Source organism: Haliaeetus albicilla, chromosome 10, assembly GCF_947461875.1.
Source record: "Haliaeetus albicilla chromosome 10, bHalAlb1.1, whole genome shotgun sequence".
In the NCBI taxonomy this organism is placed as follows: domain Eukaryota; kingdom Metazoa; phylum Chordata; class Aves; order Accipitriformes; family Accipitridae; genus Haliaeetus; species Haliaeetus albicilla.
In genome coordinates, this window is record NC_091492.1 from 22,827,144 (window position 1) to 22,849,118 (window position 21,975).

The 21,975-nt window shown below is 54.2% G+C and overlaps 2 protein-coding genes across 3 annotated transcripts; one reads left to right on the forward strand and one right to left on the reverse strand.

Annotated features, from left to right (window-relative positions):
- Positions 1-754: 754 nt before the first annotated feature.
- MATCAP1 (microtubule associated tyrosine carboxypeptidase 1) lies at positions 755-15,025 on the forward strand. The gene is made up of 6 exons (XM_069793919.1): positions 755-1,269; positions 5,020-5,163; positions 12,024-12,156; positions 12,584-12,889; positions 13,575-13,672; positions 14,146-15,025. The coding sequence occupies exons 1-6, from the start codon at positions 823-825 to the stop codon at positions 14,308-14,310; spliced, it is 1,293 nt and encodes a 430-aa protein (XP_069650020.1). The 5' UTR covers positions 755-822; the 3' UTR covers positions 14,311-15,025.
- A 685-nt stretch (positions 15,026-15,710) lies between these two features.
- TMEM208 (transmembrane protein 208) lies at positions 15,711-21,363 on the reverse strand. 2 transcript variants are annotated; one of them, XM_069793922.1, is made up of 6 exons: positions 21,244-21,363; positions 21,050-21,145; positions 20,859-20,957; positions 20,579-20,715; positions 17,198-17,282; positions 15,711-16,153 (listed from the first exon to the last, which is right to left on the reverse strand). In XM_069793922.1, exons 1-6 carry the CDS (start codon positions 21,247-21,249, stop codon positions 16,016-16,018), a joined length of 561 nt encoding a protein of 186 aa, XP_069650023.1. In that variant the 5' UTR covers positions 21,250-21,363; the 3' UTR covers positions 15,711-16,015. The 2 variants fall into 2 exon arrangements, with proteins under 2 accessions (XP_069650023.1, XP_069650024.1); XM_069793923.1 differs by having other exon boundaries at positions 20,898-20,957; positions 21,244-21,360.
- Positions 21,364-21,975: the final 612 nt, after the last annotated feature.

The following is a 21,975-nucleotide window of genomic DNA, read 5'->3' on the forward strand; positions in this document are numbered from 1 at the left end:
TGGGGTTGGTGATGCAGCTGGGGCTGGTGCTACAACTGGGGCTGGCAACGCGATTGGGGTGACAGTATGATTGGGGCTGGTGACACAACCGGGGTTGGTGAGACAACCAGGCCCAGCGATGCCACTGGGGCTGGTGACGCAGCTGGGACTACTGATGCAGCCGGGACCAGTGATGCACCTGGCTTGGCGATGCAACCACCTTGGCGATGCAACTGGGGCTGGCAAAGCAGCCAGGATGACAACGCAACTGGGACTGGCGATGCAGCCAGGGCCGGTGACACAGCTGGGGATGGCGACGCAACTGGGGTTGGCGAAGCAACCGGGGCAGCAGTGCAACTGGGACTGGCGATGCAGCCAGGGCCGGTGACACAGCTGGGGATGGCGACGCAACTGGGGTTGGCGAAGCAACCGGGGCAGCAGTGCAACTGGAGCTGGCGACGCAGCTGAGGCTGGCGATGGAGCCCGGGCTGGCAATGCAAACGCGCTTAGTGACACGGCTGGGGGTGGGGATGCAAGCGGGGCTGGGGATGCAACCGGGGACGCCCCGAGCCCCCCGTTCGGGAGCGCGACGCTCCGCCCGCCCCGGTTCCTCCGCCGCTCCGCTCCGCGGCCGCGGGCAGGGCAGGCTCCGCGCGGGGCGGGGCGGGGAACGGAGCGGCGGGGAGGGGCGGGGCTCTCCCGCAACGCTCCGCTCCCATTGGCTCCGGCGCGCCGGGCGCGGCGCCGATTGGCGGGGCGCGGCGCGTGCTCGGGGCGGGAGCGCGGGGGTCGGCCCGCCGCAGCCCACGTGCCGCCGCCGCCGCCGCCGCCGCGCTGGAGGCCATGGTGCTGGACCCGGGGTCGGCGGCGGGCGGAGGGCTGGGGGCCGGCGCCGCCCCGCGCCTTCCCGACCGCCATGACCCACCGCTCTGCTCCTGGCCGTCCCCCCCGCCACCGGCCCCGGGCCCCGCGCCCCGTTGCCCTCGGGGAACCCGGCGTTTGTCGGAAACCGGCGCCGGGATGCGGCGGAGCGAAAGCGCGGGGAGGCGCGGGGGGGGGATGCGCGCCGCCGCTTCCCTGCCCCACATCGCGCGGGGGCGGGGGGAGGAAGGCGGCGGGCGGCGGAGCCCCTGCCTGCTCGTGGCGCTGCGGCCCCGCAACGTGGAGGCGGAACGGGAGCGGTTCTTCCGCGCCAGCTTCGCCTACGACCCGCAGTTCGAGTACGCCGAGCCGGTCCCCGCCGCCGTGCTGGATAAATACGGAGCCGCCTCCGATCGCTTCGTCGCCCAGGTGAGGCGGGGCCGGCGGGTCACGCGCTGCCTGCGCGGGGCGGGCGTCGCTGCGGGCAGCTGCCAGAGCCCCCGGTGCCTTCGTCCCCCTGCCGGTACTGCTGCCCGCTGAGCTGCCGCGAGCGGGGGGCGGGGGGAGCGTCACGGCGGGGCTGGGGAGGGATGCTCGGCCTGGGAGGAAGAGGAGGAGGAGGAGGAGGAGGAGGGACCCCGGATCGCGCCCTCGCCGCCTTCCTCCCGCCCCGGCAGGGCGGTAACGCGGCAGGCGCGAAGGTGTGGGCGTCCTCGCCTAGGGCGGTGTCACCCCCGCGATGCCAACGGGACGTACCGGGGTGGGAGCGCTCGGCGGTGGGGCCGGCCGGGGGCTGGTCCGTGGTCCACGTGGAACCTCGAGGCCCGCTTTCCTTCCCCGCTTCTGCTGCCTGATCTGGCCCCCTGCTTTTTGTATCCTGCCTTCAGCACGCTCGCCCCGTTCTTAAAAAGTTTTTTAGTTACCCAGCCTACCCGCAGGAGTAGCCCGCGCTCCGCAGTCAATGTGGGCAATGGTCATACCAGTGGCTGGGTGATGCTACCAGCATCAAACTGGTTCCTGGTGGTGGTTAGGAGCTCGATGCTCCCTCAGGGACACCTCGCTGTTATTTTTTTTTTACGCTTGTTATTGTAGAAATAACGGACAAGGAGCCGGAGCGCGTGGGTGACTGCATGGGAAGTGGTCCTTAGCCGGAATGACCTGGTGGGTTAAGTCCGGCTTGTTTTCTGCAAGGCCTAAAGGCCGTCTGGCGTGGCGGCACCCTTAACGCATCAGCAAACGCGGTTAGGAATGATAATTGTTGGTGCAGGCTCCCCTTAAGGAGTCTGCATTATTTTGCTTAACTGTTTCCCCATTGCTCGTAGGCTACTGAAAGATTCCCGGCTTGCTCTCTGCCACGGGTAATAACGGTGGGTGGGTAGCAGGGAGCAAACGGGCAGGAGCGTGCTTGCTTGATGCTCTGCCTGCAAACGAGCCTCTCCTGGATGCAGGCAGAGCGAGGCAGGCAATGGAGCGGCTCCGTCCCTTTGCTCTGGGTTTGGAGCCGGGAGCCTGGCGATGCCCCAAAACCAGCTTGCTCTTCGGGCTGGGCATCCCGCCTCTGGCAAGAGCATCCTTTCTGCCCCACGGGCCCCTTTCAGCTGCTTCCGAGGGAGCAGATAAAAAACAACTCTTCTCTTGACTCCAGACTTGCACGCCAGAGGCATCTCTTTCCACCTCCTAGCTGGGAGCTTACATCTGGTGTTTCAATAACAACTTCTTCACCGATTTATTTATTGCTTTTTGAATGTTTACTTATTCTTGCATTACTTCCCATATCTCTGCCTGAATTATTATGTGACGATTCAGGCTCTTTCTGTAAACAGCTTTCTAAGCAGTTAGTCATTTCCAGTGCCTGCCGTACCTCTGCCCCAGATAAACTGGTGCCAGCGATGCTGTTGCAGGGGAGACAGTCTGACTCCTGTAAAGACCTGGCTGGCTTTTCAGTGTTTTCTTCCTGCATTTAAGTGCATTTCGTTCTCCACGTAATGCGGTAAAATGAGTTCTTCGGCGCTATTTCCTCCCTTGCTTTCTGTTTTGGTACAGTTGACTTTCAATTATTTATCTTTTACTATATTGTGATTATTTTTTTCTGCGCATTACTTTGAATGAATACAACTAAGTGTTCGTAACCAGTGTGAATGGCGTCATCCTGGATCCTAAAACCCTTTGCGAGAGATATTAAGTGTTAAGTGTTTCTACCGGTGTTTCTCCAAGTTTTCCACTGACAGTGTGATGGGACGGTATTCATGGTTCCTTTGTTCGTACCCTGCAGTAACCTCCTTCCAGTCTCTTTTCTTTTGGGAAACCTTTTCCCTTGCCAGCCAACTATTAGCTACAAACTGCTTTTATTTTAAAAACCTGCATTAATCACGGAGCTTAAATAAATGAAACATTTTGCTAAGCCAAGATCCTTGGACAAGAGCAGACAAACCAACATCAGCTCCCTGCTTCCAGCTTGCTGCTCCACCAGCTGCTCTGCACATGCTTGGGGGGGTTATTTTATTTTTTTAATTGAAAATTTAAATAAGCTAGAAGGATTCTTCTAGCCCCATGGAGGCTCATCACTCTGGAGATCACGTCCCTGTTTGTTACAGGAATGGGAACATGAGCAGCACCAGCACGGAGCTGGGGCTGGAGGATTTGTTATCCCACTGCGTATGATGGGTGCACGACTTCGGGCTGCCTGGGGATGCTCAGCAGCCTCTCAGAACACCAAATTTGGTATCTTAGGAATTTTGCTTGCTGGGACATGCGCTGGAGGTCAGCGAGGAGCATGCTCTTTGGTCGTCTTGCTCCTGGGCACCAGCTGTGCTGGGTTTCTCTTGGCTTGGCATGTTAGGTCCTCTGGGAGGAGAGAACAAGTGGTTGAGCAGAGGTGGGAGGAAGAAACGGTCCTTTTTTTGCCACTGTCAGCAGGAGGTACCTTGCAGCGCTGCAAAACCAATCCTGATCATTCAGCAAAAGAACCAAAAAACCCAAACAAAAAAACCCCCGCCACCACCAAAAAAAACCCCCAAACCAGCAACACAGAAAAAACCTGCGCAACTTCTTCTGGAAAGACACAATAAGTGACTCGAGAATAAAAACCAGCAGTGCAGAGAAAACTGTTCAGGGAAGGAAAATCAGGACCGTCTGCTGGGATAGGGGAGGCTGCTCACCAGATGCAGACCACAAAGCCCCTCTACAGGTTATTGGATGGCTTGAGTACTGGTACTGCTGGTGAGCACCCATCTCCCGATCCTGGGAGACCTTAGGGATGAGGGCGGGGATGGGACCTCCTCTGCAGGGCTCCAGATGCTGCCTGAAGCCCGTACGAGAGCAAAGGGGGTTTGCTCAGCAGGAGAAGGTAAAACACACACAAGTCAGGAGCAGCACTTGGCCCGGGGCTGGGAAGCTCGGCAGCAGCACAGCCAGATTTACAGATGCAATAAAACTGCTGGAAAAACTCCAGAACTCGTGCAAAGTTGTCATCATCTGGTTTGGGGTATATATTAATAGGTTGGAGAAAGTCATTGCTTGAAAATACAAACTCACTTTTTGGGAAGGAAACATGCTAATAAATGCTTGTATTTTGTAGATGCTCCGTAAATGTTAATGCTAATAAAATAGCACATGCTGCTTTTATTAGAAGGCTGTTGGTGTGCGGTAGGCTGGTTGCGCTGAGACCTCAGCCGAAGAAGAGGAAGCAGCAGCGCTGCAAAGGGTGACGCTGGTGATGCCCAGCTTTCCTGCTGGGCTTGCAATCCAGCACTGCAATAAGAAACTCTCAGCGTAAAAAGCAAACTGATAAGCTAGACCCAAGCACTAGAGTTTGAAAGGAGAACTGAAAGCAGAGAAGATGAAAATAATCATGGCTTTAACCTCCAGGGGCAGCATGCTGTGATGATGCTCTTTCTCTTCTGCTTTGCCCAGTTCCTACAACAGATGCTTGCAAGGGTGATAAAAACCAGAAAGAATATACTGTGGGTCGTGCTGATTGCATTAAGTGTCCGTCTGTCCTGGTGGCCACTTCCAGCTGGCTCAGTCTCCTTGGCTTTTTAGAGATTGCAAAACCACGTCTCACTTTATGGGCGTTTATGAGGGATTATCTCCGCTGGGGTTTACTGCATGTGGTATTTTAAGATGTGTTTATAAGCGGGGAAGGTGTTTGCACTCATGTTTTGTTTCTGCATGCAACAGGCGATCAGGATCATTCGTGCCGTCCTGGAGAAGTACGGGACCTACGAGAGCTTCGAAGTTGCCACAGGTGGGAGGCTGTTGAGCAAGTGCCAGATCTGGTCCGTTATCCGAAAGTACATGCAGAAGGAAGGCTGCGTGGGAGAGGTAATCCATGTCCCTGTATTATCGCTTGTAAACTACAGCTGCAAAATACTTATTTTCTGATAAAAAGGACTTAGATTAGGAAGTGTTTTGGGTACAGAGAAGAAACTTTTCTCCTCTGAGCTGTGGTGTCCTTTCAGCGCCGGCTTGGCTGCGTTCGCTATACCCTGGCGTTAGGACATGGGTGCTGGTTCCCCACCGACTTCCCATGATTTTTTCAGTGTATATCTCCCGAGAGAGAGAGAGGAGCTGCTGCTTGTCTGCGTGGCCTTTTGCTGTGCGCATGAGGCATCAATTACCATCAGGAAGCCATCTCCCTGTGGTATGGCAGACATCTCCAACAGCTGCCTTCACTCACATGTCCAAAAGCAAAGCTGGGGGAGAGATTTCCTGCTGTCCCAGGGGATGTGCCAGGTTACAGCACTTTGAAACCCCAAGCTTGGGTTTTAAAGCTGTGAAATACGTGGTTAAGATATGACGGTAGCCGTGCGGGATGAAGGCAGGGGGGGAAGTTCAGCATCTCTTAATCTGGTTTCTCTGAGCAGCATCCAGCGTGGGATGTCCCACAGCTTTGGTTAAGGGGCTTTTTTTTTTTTTCCCCCTTCTGCTAGCAAGGTGTGGGCAAAATGCTTCCACCGTCCTGGGTTCAAATGCTGAGAAGGATTTCTGGAGCTGACTTTGCTTTTTTTTGGCTTGCAGGGCTGCCTCTGGCTGTTGGCTGCCGGGCAGAAGTCCGTGCAGTGCTGGCTGGCACGGGGGGCTTCCTCGCTGCTGCCTCTTGGCCAGACTATTTTTCTTAGCTCTGATTTTTCACCTCCATCTCCAAACAGGGTTATTCATGAGCATTGCCCTGAAGCATCAACTTTCTCAGGGGTACCCAGGCCATTTCACGCCTGCAAAAGCAGGAGTGAGCGGTTCCTCAAGATCCCACCTGGCCAGGGGACCTTCCTCCTCCAGCCTCCTTGGGTTGTCCCTGGGATGTGGATTTGGCACCTTGATCCTCCTAAGCCTTTGCTTAGGACAGAAGGGATTTCTGCAAATCTCTTACTATAATTCAGATGCCTTTTAGTACCCAGAACCAGTCCCAATACCCAACCTAGCAGCTGGCCAGCCTTACAGACCTACACTTATGACCTGCTAGTTGTGGTCCATCTCTTGATTTTTATCAGTTGATTAAATTCAGCTATTTTGCTTTTCTCCATTAATCTAACCCAAACTGAGCTCTGGCTGGGCAGAAAGCCATCTTTTTTTCTTACATATTGGTGTACAACTGGCTTCCTTCCAGCCCTGTGTAATTTTCCCTTTGCTCCAGGGAACGCAGGGTTCAGTAATTATGTTTGCACATCGGCATGTGAGATAAGTGGGCCTTTTATCCAAAACTTTTGATAAGTGCTTTTAAAACCATTAAAGCATTGGTTTGCTCATTCCTACCCATTACAAATTTTGCTGAATTTCTCTGGGGCGGGGAAGAGGGAAGGGTTTCATCTGCTCTTGATACAGCAATGTTGGCAAAGCTTGCTCCCCATACAGAACCAAAACTTGATGAAACTTCTGTGTCGCTGATAATTTAACACCCTGTCGGGGAACTAGGTGGTTTCAGACATGTATGTCCCTCCCCGCACCTGTATCTATAATTCCTGACTTTCACCTGCTGTGCCCTGTCTGTTCTGCCATGCCATTTCCTTCCCTGATATGTACTAATTGTGATGGCTTTCTTAAAAAAACCCCAAAACCCAAGAAGAAACTAGTGCAGGGGGGTTGTGTTAGCCCAGAGACTGACCCGCTGATGCATCAGCTGCCTGTGCTGCCTGCAGGCAGTCCTGGCAGGCAGCGCGGGCCAGGCTGGTGGCAGTCGCTGCAGGCAGCTGCCCTTTGTCCCCGGCGCTGATCAGCGAAGGCAGGATCCCGCTTTTCGGCACCACAGGCAGCATGCTCGTGGGTGAGTATTTACGCTATAATTAACTTTGTGTCTTCAAAAGCTTCTTTGTCGGGGTCAGAGCTGCAGATCCTGAAGCTCTTCTGCTTTTCTTCTGGCTCAGGACCAAGGTGACGCTGCCGGAGCTCAGAGGTCTCCATGTGGATTTCAGCAAGTTCCCAGCTTGCAGCAAAGAACCCCCTGGCCCCGTTGGTAAGTTCTGCATGCCAACCCCTGGGGTTGTGAAACGTTGTTAGCCTAAATAGCGCTAGCTAGTATCTCCTGGGATCCCATCGGTGGTGCCCCTCCACCTCTGACCTGCTCGATACCCGTGCTTTCTTGGCATGCGAGGTCCTGAGCAGCACTAGGGAGCTGGGGAGAGGCAGGAGCCCGTGCCGTGGGGGCTGTCAGCAGTCTTCCCTCGGTTCCTGGGGACGAGCTCTTTCTCCATCGTTGCATCCACAAAAGCTGAGTAGAAGTTTTGAGGACCATGAGGATACTCTGGGGATCCTGCTCAGAATAACAGAGGTCACAAAGCTGGACAGCTGGCATTGCTGCTCCAGGAATAAGTGTGGCTGAAGTCGCAGCCCCTGTTTTAACAGCACCTGCAAAGCTGGAGGGTTTCCCAAAATAAGGCAAGCGGTGCTGCTCAGCGGGCGGATGGGCTGCTGCGGCCAGAGAAGGGCTGTGGGCAGCGTAACGGGAGCGTGCATAGCTGCAGTCTGTGATGATGCTGAGGGTCCCTTCCCATCACTCCCAGATGGCTGGCTCTGCACGGGGTGGTTCCTGGCACCTCTGTTTAATATGACAAAGCAATGCTGTATCCTCACATTATCAAATAAGGGGAAAAAAAATAAATAACCCAAGTCAATTCCTCTAAAACATCATCAGACTGACATCCAAAGAATGACATCATGGGGTTTTGCCCATCAGCTTCTCATCATGGTGGCCCCCGGGTGCATCTGTATCGTCGGCTCTCGCAGGGGGACTGCGACCTGCGGCTGTACCCGCGGCTGCAGCTGCTCTCATCCTCTCTGAGCGGTGTCTAATCCTGTTTCCCAACGCCTGGATCAGTCCTTTTCCGTCCCTCATTCCCCTGCCCAGCTCTGTCCTGGGGTCTCTCCGTCCTTAGGACAGGGATGGGGAATTTCTCCCCAGGCCATGGCAGCCCGGTGTCTTCCCAAGTTGGGGGCTGTTTCTGCCTGCAAAACCCCTGCTGAGAATTCGCCTACCTGATCGTGAACTGTTGCAAACCTCATGCGGTGGGTTGCACCGTTTGCTGATGCTTCTTCGTCCTGAATCTGCTTCCTAACCACTTCGCTTGATGCCATCAGGCTCTTGTACAGGGAAAGGTAGTTTTCGCTCCATATAATTGAGTTGAGCATTGCTGTTTCTGTGTTGCCTTTACTTTTTCTTACCATTAGAGAGGAAAAAACAAAATCAACAGTGCTCCCTCTGACTTGAATTCTTCCTCTAAAGGCTCTGGGATGTTTTTGCATGGAGTTTTCCTTGATTTCCAAAAACACAGAATGGTTGCTTCAACTACACCCTTCCCTCTGTGCTCAGCCACCAGCAGTGTCCCAGCTTATTGCAAACCGATTCTTCTGTGCTCTTGGATCTTTCTCCAGATGCTGTATCCCAGGGAATGCTTTGGTCTTCATTTCAGCTCTTGCTGCCTTGCCTAAAAAGAGCTCGTGCAAGACCTGGTTTCAGCACTGAACATCACACCACCTCTTATTTTCCAGCTGTTTGCTGCATTTCTCTTTGCTCACCCTGTGCATAGTGATACCAGATAGGAAAAGAAAAAGAAAAAAATTGGGGTTTGGACTGTTCAGCCTACCTTGTCTTCCGGCATGGTAGTGAAGACTGAAGGACAGCAGTTGCCTTTCCATAATTTGTCTGGGCTCATTTGGTGCCCACATTGAATTGTGTGAGCAGCTATTGATGCTCTGGCTTTAACACTGAAGTTCTGCACCACCACAAGATGGAAATGCCTGGCCTGGTGACCATTGACTTGTCCTGTAGCATAAAGGCCCCCCCAAAATAATATAAAAATTAGCTTTTTTAAAGTCAGAGCACTCTCTTGCAAATGTTGCTTAATGCTTATTAAAGCAGGGTGTATCTCTGCTGTAGGCAAGCTCAGCCCTTGTAGGATGCTTAAGTGGGTAACAGCAGGGAAGATGCAGCATAGGACTTGGGACACGGCATTCCCGGTACAGCAGAGGAAGAAGCCATGCGCAGGTGATGGACAGATATTTGGGTTATAATAAAAGAGTTTTCTTCAGGGGTGGGATTTAAGGTGCCAGTGCAGATGGGAAGGGAGAGCTGGAGATCACCAGAACGGCAGGGATGAGCTGCATGGAGCATTTATCCATGCAACACTCAATACAATTAAAATCCTGGGTTTATGCAGTATTTCACTTGTGCGGGTGTTCTTGAGTGTTGTTTTCAAAGATAGCTTTTGAAATTGCACAAGGGAAACTTGAACTGTTGGTGGGATGCCAAGCAAGCACCAGCCTCCCCAAACACGCCGGCTGGGCTGAGCCCTCCGCAGCAGGTCCTGCTGGTACGGGGGACCTGGAGCTGCTGAATCCCTCTCGCCTGGGGATGGCTTCTGGAGGAGTCCAGCGTAACGTGGCCAAGGATGAGCAACTGGAAAATGGAGAGAAGTGGAGAAGAGGAGCTCTGGGGGGTGGTATTTTTTTAATAGGCTGGGGGAAAGCAGGTGTAAGAATAGGAGTGTTTATCCTAGGGAAGAAGTTAGTTTTTCTGCATCTAGTTTCCTAAATTCTAGCCTCCTTGGGGCTTATTTTTTCCCTGTATAGGGACAATGAAGTGTGACAAGACAGCAAGATGTGGATCTGGCCTTGCGGACCACTCCCAGTCAACCAAGCATCCTGTATCCTGGTAGCAGAGCTCCAGCTGACACAGTGCATCGTCTCCAGCGCTCCCTCTAAGAGCTGCAGGTTGGGCAGCAAAGACCTGAGGACCAAGGGCTGTCACAGGGTCTGGGCAGCAGTTCTGTGCTGCAGTGTCTTCAAGGGAGCAGGAAAAGTGCTGCGACGATGAAATGTATTCCTCCCCTTCTTTCTTTTGGTTTAAAGTCTGTCCCCTGGCTCTCCCCTTCCCCTCCCGTGTCCCAGGGTTTCAGCCTCCACTAGTCGCATTTGGGATTGCCATGTCAGATGTCCAGGCTGTATTCCCATCAGACGGAGCTGACCTAAGAGATGGGAATTGGTTACAATCATACCAAAACCTGGCTCATGCGTGCCTCCTTATTTCTGCTTGCTGTGAAGCTGTAACCTTCCCTGCCTCGGACAGGGCTGTTAGCAGAAGCTGGTGCTGCTGCCAGAAGTCTTGTCCCTGCCAAGAGCCCCCCACGAGAGCTTGTGTGGCCGGGGATGGTGATCTTGCTGGAAACTAACCTAGAGTATAAGACCAGTTTTAGTCCGGATCAGTTCCCTGCCTCAGTTTGTCCCAGGTCACCAAGGTCCGTGGCTGGATGTGGGAGAGGGCAGCAAAACTGCAACCCATATTTATTTTGACTTGCTTACTGGAGCAGAAATAAAGCTCAAGGAGCTATACACGTCAGAAATGAACTGGCAAGTCTTTTCTTGGAGTTGGAGGGATTCTCTTTCACACTGGTATATTTTAATCCAGGTAAGCAATTGCACTGTAAGTATTTTTATGCTGTTTGTTGGCCCAGTGGTAGACTCTGCTCTGTTACATTGCACTTTTGGCTTTTGTGAGCAGCTTTGCACAATAATAAATCTGGGTTAAAGCAAACCCGTTCAGTCTCCTCTACTTTTTTTTAAATAAGAGAAGAATTGTCATGTAGTAATGTGTGTGCACATTTTCATCCTGGAAAGTGTCAGCTGTGAAATAATAGATGTTTTTTAGAGTTAACGTGGATGTGGCAGAAGGGTTTTGAGATGAACTTGGTATGTGCCTGAAGGTCCCAAGCATTGCCGCGGCCAAACCTCAGATACGAGAGCTTCCAGGGCTGTCTCTTCCGGCAATGCTGCAGCCTTGAGTCACTGCAGGTCTGAAGTCGGATGGTCAGAAAATGCTGCTTGGCTGGCATGTTAAATCCTGTTAACATAGAGCAGCTGTCTTGGCTCCAGCACTTGTGGTGGCCAGGTTTCCTAAAATAGCTGGGTTTTTTTTCTCTATAAAGATGTTCCCTAGTCCTGCACATGCATTGCCCGTCCCTGCTGCGAATCGTGGCTGGCACACACAGTTCCTTCTGCAAGGGTAGGCTGGCATGGATCCGTCCTCACTGCTCATGTCTTGGAGCCTTGAAAGGGAGAATCAGCAGGAGAGTCTGTGAAAATGGAGCGAGAGCCTTGGTTCCCGCATGGGATATTTGTCTGGGCGGGACTAGAGGTTGGGCCCATACCAAAGCAGGCGCTGCTGGTTGTTTAGAGCAGGCTTGTTTTGGTGACCAAATTTACTGCGTTGTCCCATTGCTAGTGGGGATGCAGGAGTGGAACCAGGCAGGTCTCTGGAGGATGCCCATTGCATGTGGCCATAAAATTGTGAGGACCCCATGGGAATGAGCCAGGGTGGAAGGGGGATGCTGGAGCCAGAGGGATGCTGGAGGAGGCTGCCCAGGAGCTGCTTGCTCCCCCCACAGTGCCTGCTCAGGTTTGCTGGCTGTAAAGAGATTAAAGCAGTTATTTCAACCCTACCGTGGGATCATCCATTTCCTCTCAGCATCCTCTCAGCACTGGCAGTGCCCTCCCTGCCTGCTCCTGCTCTCTGTGGTTTCTTTGGGGAGATGCAGCACGAGCTGGTGATGGTGCAGCAGTGCTGGATGGTGCCGCCCGCGGCGTTGGTGGCTTTTTCTGACCATCTGCCACCATCTCGGTCTCTGCTTAGAGCCAAGACCCCGCTGAGCATCTCCTCCCATGAGCGTGCTGACACTATTTGCCTCATTTCTCTGCAGGTGGTGGTGCAGCTTACTGATGACCTCCTGTCGCAGGCAGTGATGATGGTGGAGGACAGCCGGCCGACGCTGGCCATCAACCTGGCCGGAGCCCGGCAGCACTGGCTGGAGGGGATGCTGCGCCACGAGATAGGTCAGCGGGGGGGGGGGTGGCTGTGGGTAACGGGCACAGCTTGGGGGGGTGGGCAGGATGCTGTGAGCATAATGGCCTGGGGGCTGTGGGGACCACAGGGCAAGGTAATACCCGCTGGGTCCTGCAAGGAAGCATCCTGGAGGGGTGCTCCTGGGTGGGTTTTGGAAGGGGCTGAGGCCAGCTGGGTCCCTCTCTGCGTGTGGGGCTGGGGGTGTTGGGCACCCACCCATGTGCTTGCCCCCCACCCTGGGCAGCGGAGCAAGCACATGTCCCATGGCAGCATCTCCAGCCAATACTGGAGCCGGCACCCATGGGTGCTGGGTCTCAGCCCCAACCCCAGCGATTCAGGGGCGGGGCGGGGGGGGCCAGGGGCCAAGCTTTTTGGAGGCTGCGGCTGATGGCGCTCGCTCCCATCCCCACTCCCTAGGCACCCACTACATCCGGGGGGTGAACAACACCCGCCAGCCCTGGCACAGCTCTGAGGGTCGCAAGCAGTACAGCCTGAAGCCTGCCAACCCCACGGAGGAAGGCTTGGCCAGCCTGCACAGCGTCCTCTTCCGCAAGCAGCCCTTCCTGTGGCGGGCAGCCCTGCTCTACTACACCATCGAGCGGGCCAGCCGCCTCTCCTTCTCCGCCCTCTTCCAGGACCTGGAGCAGTATGTCCAGGATGCCGGTGTCCGGTGGGAATACTGCGTGCGGGCAAAGCGGGGCCAGACTGACACCTCACAGCCAGGTACTGCTCAGGGGGTGAAAACTCTTCAGGTTTTGGAAGGGATTTTTTTTTTTTTTTAAAAACAGAGGTAGACGGACATGTTTTGCTGCTGGGTGGGTTGAGCATCACTGCTCCTGTGGCCACGGCAGCCTTTGAAATGGTGGCTCTGCCTGTCCCCACATCCCTCCCCATCCCCAGCATTGCTCTCTTATGGGTTTGCACTTTATGGCAGTGATTTTTTACATGCAGTCCCAGCACTTCAGCTGTTTGGGGCGAGGCGGGGATGGATGGGGTACCCTGGGGAGCCCCATAAGGTGGTTGTGGTCTGATGGGAGCAACTTGCACAAGCTCACGGGGAAGCAGCAGCGAAAGGAGAGGAAAAAAAGGAGCATTCTGGGGATGCACTTAGATTCTTGCAGTGGTTTACCATTAAAAAGAAAATCCACTGGGAGGAAAGGTGAATGCATTCCAGTGAGAGGTTTGGGGCTCTCACTGCATCCGGCTGCCTCCACGGTCCCTGGCGCTGCTCCCTGATGCTTATCCTTTGGGACCTGGCTATGGCACCAGCAATGCCCGAGCCCTGGCACGCTCGTGTCACCCTGGTCCAGTGCCATCACTCCGGTTATTGTGGTTGGCAGAAGTTCAGGCAAGCAGAGGGCAGTGGGGAAGCCAGGCTTTCGCTCCCCGGCCTCTCCCGCTCTTCCAGGCTGTTTCAGTAAAGACCAGGTCTACCTGGATGGGATTCTCCGCATCCTGCGCCATAGGCAGACCATCGACTTCCCACTGCTGGCTGCACTTGGAAAGGTAACAGCCGGGAGCGGGCGGGGGGCACGGGGAGCTAATCACAGAGTACCCATCCCATCCCAAAGCTCATATGGACTTCCCAAAAACAAGCCCTTGGCTGGAATCCCTTCAGCTCTTTGCCTGTCCCTGCACGTATGGGTTTCGGTGGAGCAGGGAAAGGCTGTGCTGGGTAGGATGCAAAGAAGGACAGGACAATCCATACTCCTCCATGGGAGATCTTTGGGGGAAGCTTAACCCAGGGGGTTAAATTCTGCCAGCCCCTCTGCCTTGGTCACAGGCTGGCCCTGCCGCCACCTGTCCCCACAGTGACAGAAAATTATCAAAACCACAAATCCCTGCAAATCCCCCTCCAGGTGGCTTTACCAATGCTTCCCTGCAGGCAGGAAAGGTGTTGGGGCAGTGAGGGGGGTGGGCTGCAGGTGGGGGCCAGACCTCCTCCTTGGATGGCGGGGACTGACCCTTCTTCCCATCAGGTCTCCTACGAAGATGTGAATCGGCTGAAGAAATTTGGGGTCCTGGAGAAGGCCCGCATCCCCCATTTCATGCAGGACCTGGAGCGGTACATGAAACAGCTGGACCACATTGTCACCACCAATGGCCTGAACGAGGAGGAGCTGGAGCAGCTGCTGCCCGACTGAGGGGCATTCCCCCCACCCTGCAAACCAGTGTTCCAAGGGTGTAACTGGTGCCATTTATTGGATATTTATTGGGGCTGGAGCCTGGAGGAGAGGGCAGAGCCTGGGCCTCCTCCCCTGCGCCTGGGCGGCTGCTGTGCATGTACTGGCTGTGTAGGGTAGCGCGGCCAAGAGGGCCGGTGTGGTTAGTGTTGATGTGTGTCCCCCCCACTGTCCCCTGTGCATTTTTGGGGATGGCTGCGTGGCTTTGGGGAGCTGGAGAAGAGGGTTCAGAGGGAGTGAGGGCAGAGCTGGGGCGATGCACTGGTTCCCCAGAGGTGCAGGAGGCTGTGCTGGGGTTGTTGCAATGGGGGGATGCCCTTAGGGTACCAGGGGGTGTTCCCAGCAGAGCAGGGGCACCTACTCGGGGCCAGCAGATGGGGCTGGGGGCTCTGGGCTGTGCCTGGCAGCCCTGGCAGGGAATAATCCCCCTGTGTATGCATTTTCCACCCCCTACCCCTTCCCTCATATCCCCCACCAGCAGCAGAAAGGACTTTAATCCCCCAACTACCCCTCTCTGCTCTCCCCCCTCCTCATAGATATTTGCCCACAATTAACCATTGCTCTGCACCCCAACTACAGCTACTCTGCCTGGCTCTGAGGCACAGGAGAACTCAAGGTGGGGGTTGGGCTTGATGTAAGGAGAAAGTGTGTAATAAAAATGATGTAATGGAAACAACATGTGGGCAAAAGGTTGTGGATAGCATCAACAGCCAGGCTGGTACCACTGTGAATGCTGTGTGTCTCGCTTGCGCAGGCAAAGCTGCATGGCTCTGAGTTGGTGTGTCAGGAGCAGGATGGGGTCACCGGAGTGTGTAAAACAACATACTGGGCAGGGACAACATTAATAAATCAAAGTAGGTAAAAGCAGAAGCTGCCCTGAGCTATTCCTGGTCTCTATAACACAGTTGCAGCATTCCTCCAGCTGTGCCATGCCTAGGAGAGCCCTTTTTAAAAAAACAAACAAACAAACAAAAAACTAAAAAACAAAACACAATCCCCACAGACTTGGTTTTATATTCTTGTCGCCTTTCATGCCACTGAGCTCTCCCCCAAAGGTAGCACAGGCCAACTGGTGGCTCCAGAGAGCTCAGGCTCAATCCCAAAAGCTCCAAGGCTGGCTGCAAGCCCAGTTCACAGCACCCCCAGCTGCCCATGCTCCAGGTCTCACAGGGCAGCTGCAGCCCCTTTGCAGCATGTAGATGCTCCAGCAGGCAGGGCAGCACAGAGCAAGCTTGGGAATGGATAAGACCACTTGTCTTCGGGGATTTTACTTCCCTCTGGGCCAGGTCTCCAAGAACACGCTGGTGTTTTTAACAGCTCTGCTCTGTGAGCACCCCTGTGTGAAGACACTGCCAGCATGGTCAATTAGACTCTGCTCTTTAATATACTACTTCCTCCAACGTTGCAATCCCCAACCTTGAACATGATACAGCACTGCTTTAAAAAGGTATTTACACACATCCCAGCATCACCCCCCTTGTCATGCCAATGAGCAAGGCCTCGACTGGCGCCAAGAACCAACCAAGGGAAGTCTCTTGCGGCCTTTCTAGTGGAATGGCAGCAATGACAGAGGGTAACATAGCTACTGCGGTGGTTTCAGTCGCATCTCTGATGAAATAACAGCATGGAGATGAGAGACGGCATTAATCTATCTCCCCGGCCAGGGCTAGAAGCGCTTCATCTGGCGGCGTTCTTGTCGGCGTTGCTTCTTCTCGTTTGGTTCCTGACTGGCAGGCGAAGAGTCAGCTGTAAACCAGGGCCCCAGGATGTTCACCCACAGGAGGTAGAGAGCGCGCCCCGGAGCCTGCAAAACACGTGTGGCACAAACTCAGTCACTTTGGGGACAGCTCTGGCAGGGGTGGTGCAATGGTCTGGAGGGCTGGTCCTACCAAGGAAGCCTAAGGAGCTGGAATATGTTTACAGGCTGGATCAGGGGCATCACAGGATGCACGGAAATCAAAGGCAGTGGCAGGTGTCCAAAATAAATGGCCTGATTTTGTATGGTTTAGGAACTTGCATCTGTATACAGCACTTCGGCTTCATATATGGAAATCTCAGCATCAGGTCTGAATTACCCAGAAAGATCCAACTGCCCAGATGTTCTGCCTCTCCCTCCTTCAGAAAACACACCCACATTTCTCTAAATGAAAACAAATGTGATCTGAATGATCTCCGGGGAATAGTCAAGAGTTCAGGCTGCCCTCTGCCAGGCCAGCTAGAAAGGAACTTGTGAGTAAGGACTGAAACGAGGTAACTTTCTATGCTCCCAAGATTGCCTTATATACCTTTGTGGGATATACTCAAAGCAACTGTGGAATTTTTTTAACTGGAGACTTTTTGTCCTTCTGCAAAAGCAGTTTTAGCTGGAGACACATGACAATTGTCTCTGGAGTAGAAAGAGTCTGGTGTGTTAAGGGGAAATCAAAGCCTACGGGGTTTGATCTACCAAGCGCCACAGTATCCAGCAGTTCCCAGCCTCAGTTTGTGCCGGTGAATGACTGAGAAAACCAAACAAGAAGCAGCACAGTCTGTTTGCCAGTCACAAAAAGGCTCTATGTACAAAGATGGCTTTGATCTGCCTCATGTTTCTTGTTGCCCTTTCACAGAACCAGAGAAAAAGGCCAAGGCCAGCCTGGTTTTTGCGTGGTTGACTCACAGGGATCAGGACTTCTTTCCCTTGTACAGCCTCACTATTAACAAGATTTGACAGGGAGATTAAAGAATTTATCAGCAAACAGTTTTGGGCTGAAACAGGACGCCATGAAATGAAATAGATAAAGTTCTCAGCTCTAAAGACAGGGAAAGACAAGGACAACGTAGAGCAATGAAGAAAACCGCAGGAGCTTACCAAGAGCCAGAAGTACCACACATAGAGCGAGAAGCAGCTCAGCACTTGGACTATAGCTGTCAGCAGGATCACATCCTTGAGGTGCCTGAGGGAAGAAAAGCAAAACATTAACCTTCCATTCTAGCTCCCGAACACACCAGCATCTCTGCCTCCACAGCCCATCTGCACCGCCTCCAGGGAGCGACCCTGCCTGGCCCGACTGAAGGACTGTCCCTGCAGCTATGTTTTGCCACACGCGGTAATCTAGAAGCGTCAGAGCAGTAAACAGAAAAAATAAATAAATCTGATGAGTTAAAGAGCTAGGCTCCCTCTGAAAAGGGACATTGAGAAAGCTGAGGAATGCAGGGGGGTGGAAATCGGCAGCAAAACCACCACCCCCGCAGCCCGCAACAGCAGCCAGCACCCCCTGATTTGATACATACTGTGGCATAAAGTATAGCTGCTCACGGCTGGCTGCACTAAAGGGAACCATGAATCTTCTCTGTGCCATTTCACAGGCTGACAGACACACTCGGGGTCACCAAAGGGCTGGGGTGCTACAAGGACAAGCACACCATCACCCGCAAGCTGAGCTACAGCAACAGACGGCTTCAGCTCCCTCTCCCCTCCCGCTTATCCGACTCCTTCTTCCATGCCAGCCTCAGGCAGAGCTGAGAGCAGCTACAGAGGAGAACAAGCTGCCCACACCTCCACCACCACCTTGGGGGGGGGGGACCTGACACCCAAGAGAGGTAAACAGGTATTAGTTTTTCAACACAAGCCACAGGGAGTGCCATGATAGTTAGAAAAATGCCAGCTCCTTCGCTCCCATTAAATCATCATCTGCTGGAGTAAGAAACCCTCAAGTCACATCCAAGAATGAAGTCAAGAAAACAAAGGCAAAGGTAATGAAATAGCTCGTCTAGTTCTCAGCAGCACAGCACAAAGCAAGGTGATGTTAGGTATTCATCACCAGAAACAACTAGTTCAGGCTGGGACACTGTCATCAACTCGAGATGCTGCAGAATCCAGCAAAGGCTCTATGATGGGATGCTGAGGTTCAGAAATCTCATGCATCACCAGCGGCCCCAGAGGGGTCACAGCAGCGCTCCCACCAAACCCAGCTCTCCCAGGGACCAGCAAGCTCAGCTTTCCTCAACCCCAAAACAACACACAGCATCTGTTTCAGTTACAGACAGCACAAGGGAAACACCATCAAATCTGCAGCATTCCAGAAGCAGCTCCAGAACAGCACGTGTTAATCAGCTGTGGCATGCTCAGCTGAGAGGCAGGAAAACGTCCACTGCTTTCTGAAAGTAACCGTTAGCCTAGAGTGGTTCCCTGATCCCCAGAGAGGTAATTTAGAGCACTTCACCTGAGAAACAGAGGAGCACCAAGTATTTGTTAACACTTTGTGTTCACATATGAATGGCGTTAAACTAATGAAACTTGCACTCTTACAGCTGAGGGCTCTGCACAGGCTCAGGTACAAAGGTACAGGGTAAGGATGGGAACTTCAGCTGTGCAGGTTTTGCTTTTACAGCTCTGCCTTCAAGTTGCGCTGTGTTTTGCACAGCCTGTGCCTCAGACAAACATCAATTAATTTTGGTGTGTCATAAAACTCACCCCAAGGGTGTATTGCTGAGGCAAAAAAACCTCGGAGGCCCGGTACCAAGGGAAGTACTATGTCTGCAAGTGGGCTGCAGCGGCACTACAACTGCGCCTGACACCTTTTCACAGCAGGTAATGTGATCCTTCTGCTAACTCCTGTCAGTCATTTCCCCCTGAGAGCACCATCACACACGTGCATGGGGCAGTTACTGGGGCACCTGCTCTGCCTTGGTGCCTTACACATCTCCCAGAGGCATCTCCCACAACTAGGACGATACCTCAGATGACATCAAACTTCTGTATTTTCCTTACTCAACTGTCCCATGTTGTGTTTCACAAAAAAGGTTTCCAAAATATTTTATGCTTCTACTCAGGAGAGCCAGAACAGTGTAAAACGGGAGAAAAACCCTCGGCTCACCAGCAGGAAAAAGAAGTCACTATAGGATGAATAGGGTGTAAAGCACCTGGCTCACAAATCACACTAGAAATAATTTCCTCTCTTCCTGGCTACCTTGTCCCTCAGCTGAGTCTCTTACACTGCACACCTGAGTCACTCTGGCTGCAGGTAGCAAATTCACTACTCCACTAACAAACACACAAGATGAGAGCTCATCCTGTGCAGACAGCAGATTCTGTGCTGCACAAGTCAGTCTACTGGCTGATAACATCCCCGGGCATCTACTGGCTACAGAAATAAAATTTGTAACAAAAAATAAAAATATATAAATCAATACATGGCCCTTCCCACACAAGAATGCTTGACACAATGCAGAGGGCTCTGCCGGAAACAAAGCCCCACTGTGTTTCTTCAAAAGCCTGGCAGCAAGTGAAAGATGGTGATAAACCTTAAATTGTCGGCCAAGGGCATTGGAAGGAAAGGGCCAACTACCCCAGGTACCTCGCCGAGCGCACACTGAAGAACCCCAGCAAAAGCTGGACCAACAGACAGAGGCTGAGGGCAGGGAGGACAGAGAGCAAAGCGTGACCTGTCCACGACTGCCCAGGAGTTCTCTGTAACTAGTTTGAGGCTCGCTGTTGGAAAAGACAAACCTAGAAGATATTTCTGCTGTTTTGGTACTGTTGTCGCCTTATTTTATTTGACAGTGCTTTGCAGGAATTATTGTTGTGTGCTCCTTGACCGAGGAAAAGAGAGTTACAGCAGCACCAAGAACACTGGACAGGCAAACACGTGGTGCTGTCTGCAGACAGACAGACATGAGGAATGCAGGAGCACAAGGAGCAGAAAAGGCTGAGGAGGTGAGAGGAGCTGCCTAAGACAGAGGAGATGTTTTTAGTGCGCAGAACAGTTCAAGATGTGGCCAGTCTGCAGCCAGGATGGGGTAACTGGCACTGCATGCCCTTCTGCTCTGTCAAGCACTACCTGCAGTGCTGGTTTAAAAAGAAAATACATCTCTGCGTGTGGCAGAAGCACACACATGGTCAGCACTGTCTCTTCGCTGAAAGACAGCTGTAAGCTGCTCCAGCCAAACTGTTTGGGATCTCCTACCTGTGTACCTCAGCCCTAAGGAGTGACCATCCCAGGCTGACGTACCCACGCAGCAGCTCGTGACTAGTGCAAGCCAGGCCAAGCATTCAGGTAACAAGGACAGTTTAGGTACATTATCGGAAAAAACGGCTACAGGCTTCCAGCTCCCCTCATGCCTGTGTCAGTGGGCAATCGGAGGTGGGAGCTGAGGCCTGGCCTTCTCCCTCGGGGCCTCTCCTGGCTCTGCGTGCACGCTCAGGCAGCAGGTCCTGCTCACCTGGACTCGTGCGGGTGTGGACACTCACTCTGCCATCCCCTGCTCCATATTCAGGTCAATTCCGCCGTCGGCAAGGCTGCCATCTTCCGCAAAAGACGGCTTTGCCATGGAGTTCATGGAGCGGTAGCTGGTGCCGTAGACCACCGAGCTGAAGACGAATGCTAGCTGCAACAAGAAAACGGCTGTTAGCCACAAAAGCCACGACCTCCGGGGCAGGGCAACAGGGGCCTGGTGGCCTCGCCCGTCGCGGCAACCAGGAAAGGAGCCGGCTTTCCGCCGGGCCAGGCCCAGCCCCAGGCCCCCCTCGCCGGGGCCCTGCCCGCAGCGGCAGCCGGCCGGGCGCTCACCCACGTCCAGGCGGAGGCGGCGGGGTAGAAGATCACCAGGTTCACCACGGCGTAGAGGGCCTGCGGAGAGAGCACGGCACGGCTGTCGGCCCGGGGCTCGGCCCTCCCCACCGGCCCCATGCCCCGCCGGGGCCCTCCCCGGCCGCACTCACGGAGGCCCCCAGGATGATGCGGAGGTAGAAGCGCAGCGTCTCCCGATTCTCCTCGAAGATTTGCTTCTTGCCCTTGGTACCCGCCTTTCCCTTGGGCTGCGGAGCCAAGAGAGGCGGTCAGCGGCCTCGCTCGCTCGCCCGCCCGCCGAGCCCTGAGCCCCCGGCCCCACCAAGCTCCCAGCCCCGCCACTCACCGCCATGGCCGCGCCGGCTCCACGCTCCGCTTCCGGCCCACACCGGAAGTCACCCTCCCCCGGAAGTGACGAGGCCGCGCTTGGTACCTGGCAGCCAGGGCCTACCTCGGGGGGGGGCGGGGAAGGAAGGTCTTAGTCCCCGAAGGTCTCTCCCTCTCCCTCTCCTCGGGGTTCCCGGCCCCAGGGGACCCTGAGGCCTTTTCCCTGGTCCCACAGTGCAGCCCGTGGGTTTGGGGTGCCCGTGCCTGCCCTCCCCCGCCCTACAGCCCCTTGGCCCACCTGTGCCCATCACCTCCCCATGGCTCTTAGGAGAAGGTTACCTGCAGCGCCCTGGCCGTGGCAGGGTCCTGCACAGCCATCAAAAGGCTGACCTGAAGCCGAGCAAGCTGCGTTGCTCTCACCTCAGTAGCTCTGCCGGCTCCTGGGAGGTGGTTCGGGGCGTGGGGCGAGAGCTGGGGCTGCAGACAGAGCCTGCCTTCCCCAGCCTCATCTTTCCTTGTGACAGCCTCTTTACAGCCGAGACACTGCTCTCCGAGCTTCAAGGCTAAGGTACGGGCCTGCTTGCAGGAGCTGAGCCCATCCAACCTGTTACCAGGACCACCTGCAGTGCTCCTAAGCCTTCCTAGGCTGGAAACGGCCTTAGCTGTAGCCCCATGGCCACCTTCCCTAGAGGTGACTAGACTCCATGCCTGCTCCTCAAGAGCAGGAACAAAATATTCCTGCTGGCCATCC

Excerpts from the sequence above, each read along its gene's own strand:
- MATCAP1 (XM_069793919.1), top strand. The coding sequence starts at position 823 with ATGGTGCTGGACCCGGGGTCGGCGGCGGGCGGAGGGCTGGGGGCCGGC. Across the intron at positions 5,164-12,023 it reads AGGAAGGCTGCGTGGGAGAG|GTGGTGGTGCAGCTTACTGA; the intron begins GTAATCCATGTC and ends ATTTCTCTGCAG. Across the intron at positions 12,890-13,574 it reads GACTGACACCTCACAGCCAG|GCTGTTTCAGTAAAGACCAG; the intron begins GTACTGCTCAGG and ends CCGCTCTTCCAG.
- TMEM208 (XM_069793922.1), bottom strand. Across the intron at positions 20,958-21,049 it reads GCATCATCCTGGGGGCCTCC|GCCCTCTACGCCGTGGTGAA; the intron begins GTGAGTGCGGCC and ends CTCTCTCCGCAG. Across the intron at positions 20,716-20,858 it reads CCGCTGCGGGCAGGGCCCCG|CTAGCATTCGTCTTCAGCTC; the intron begins GCGAGGGGGGCC and ends TTCTTGTTGCAG.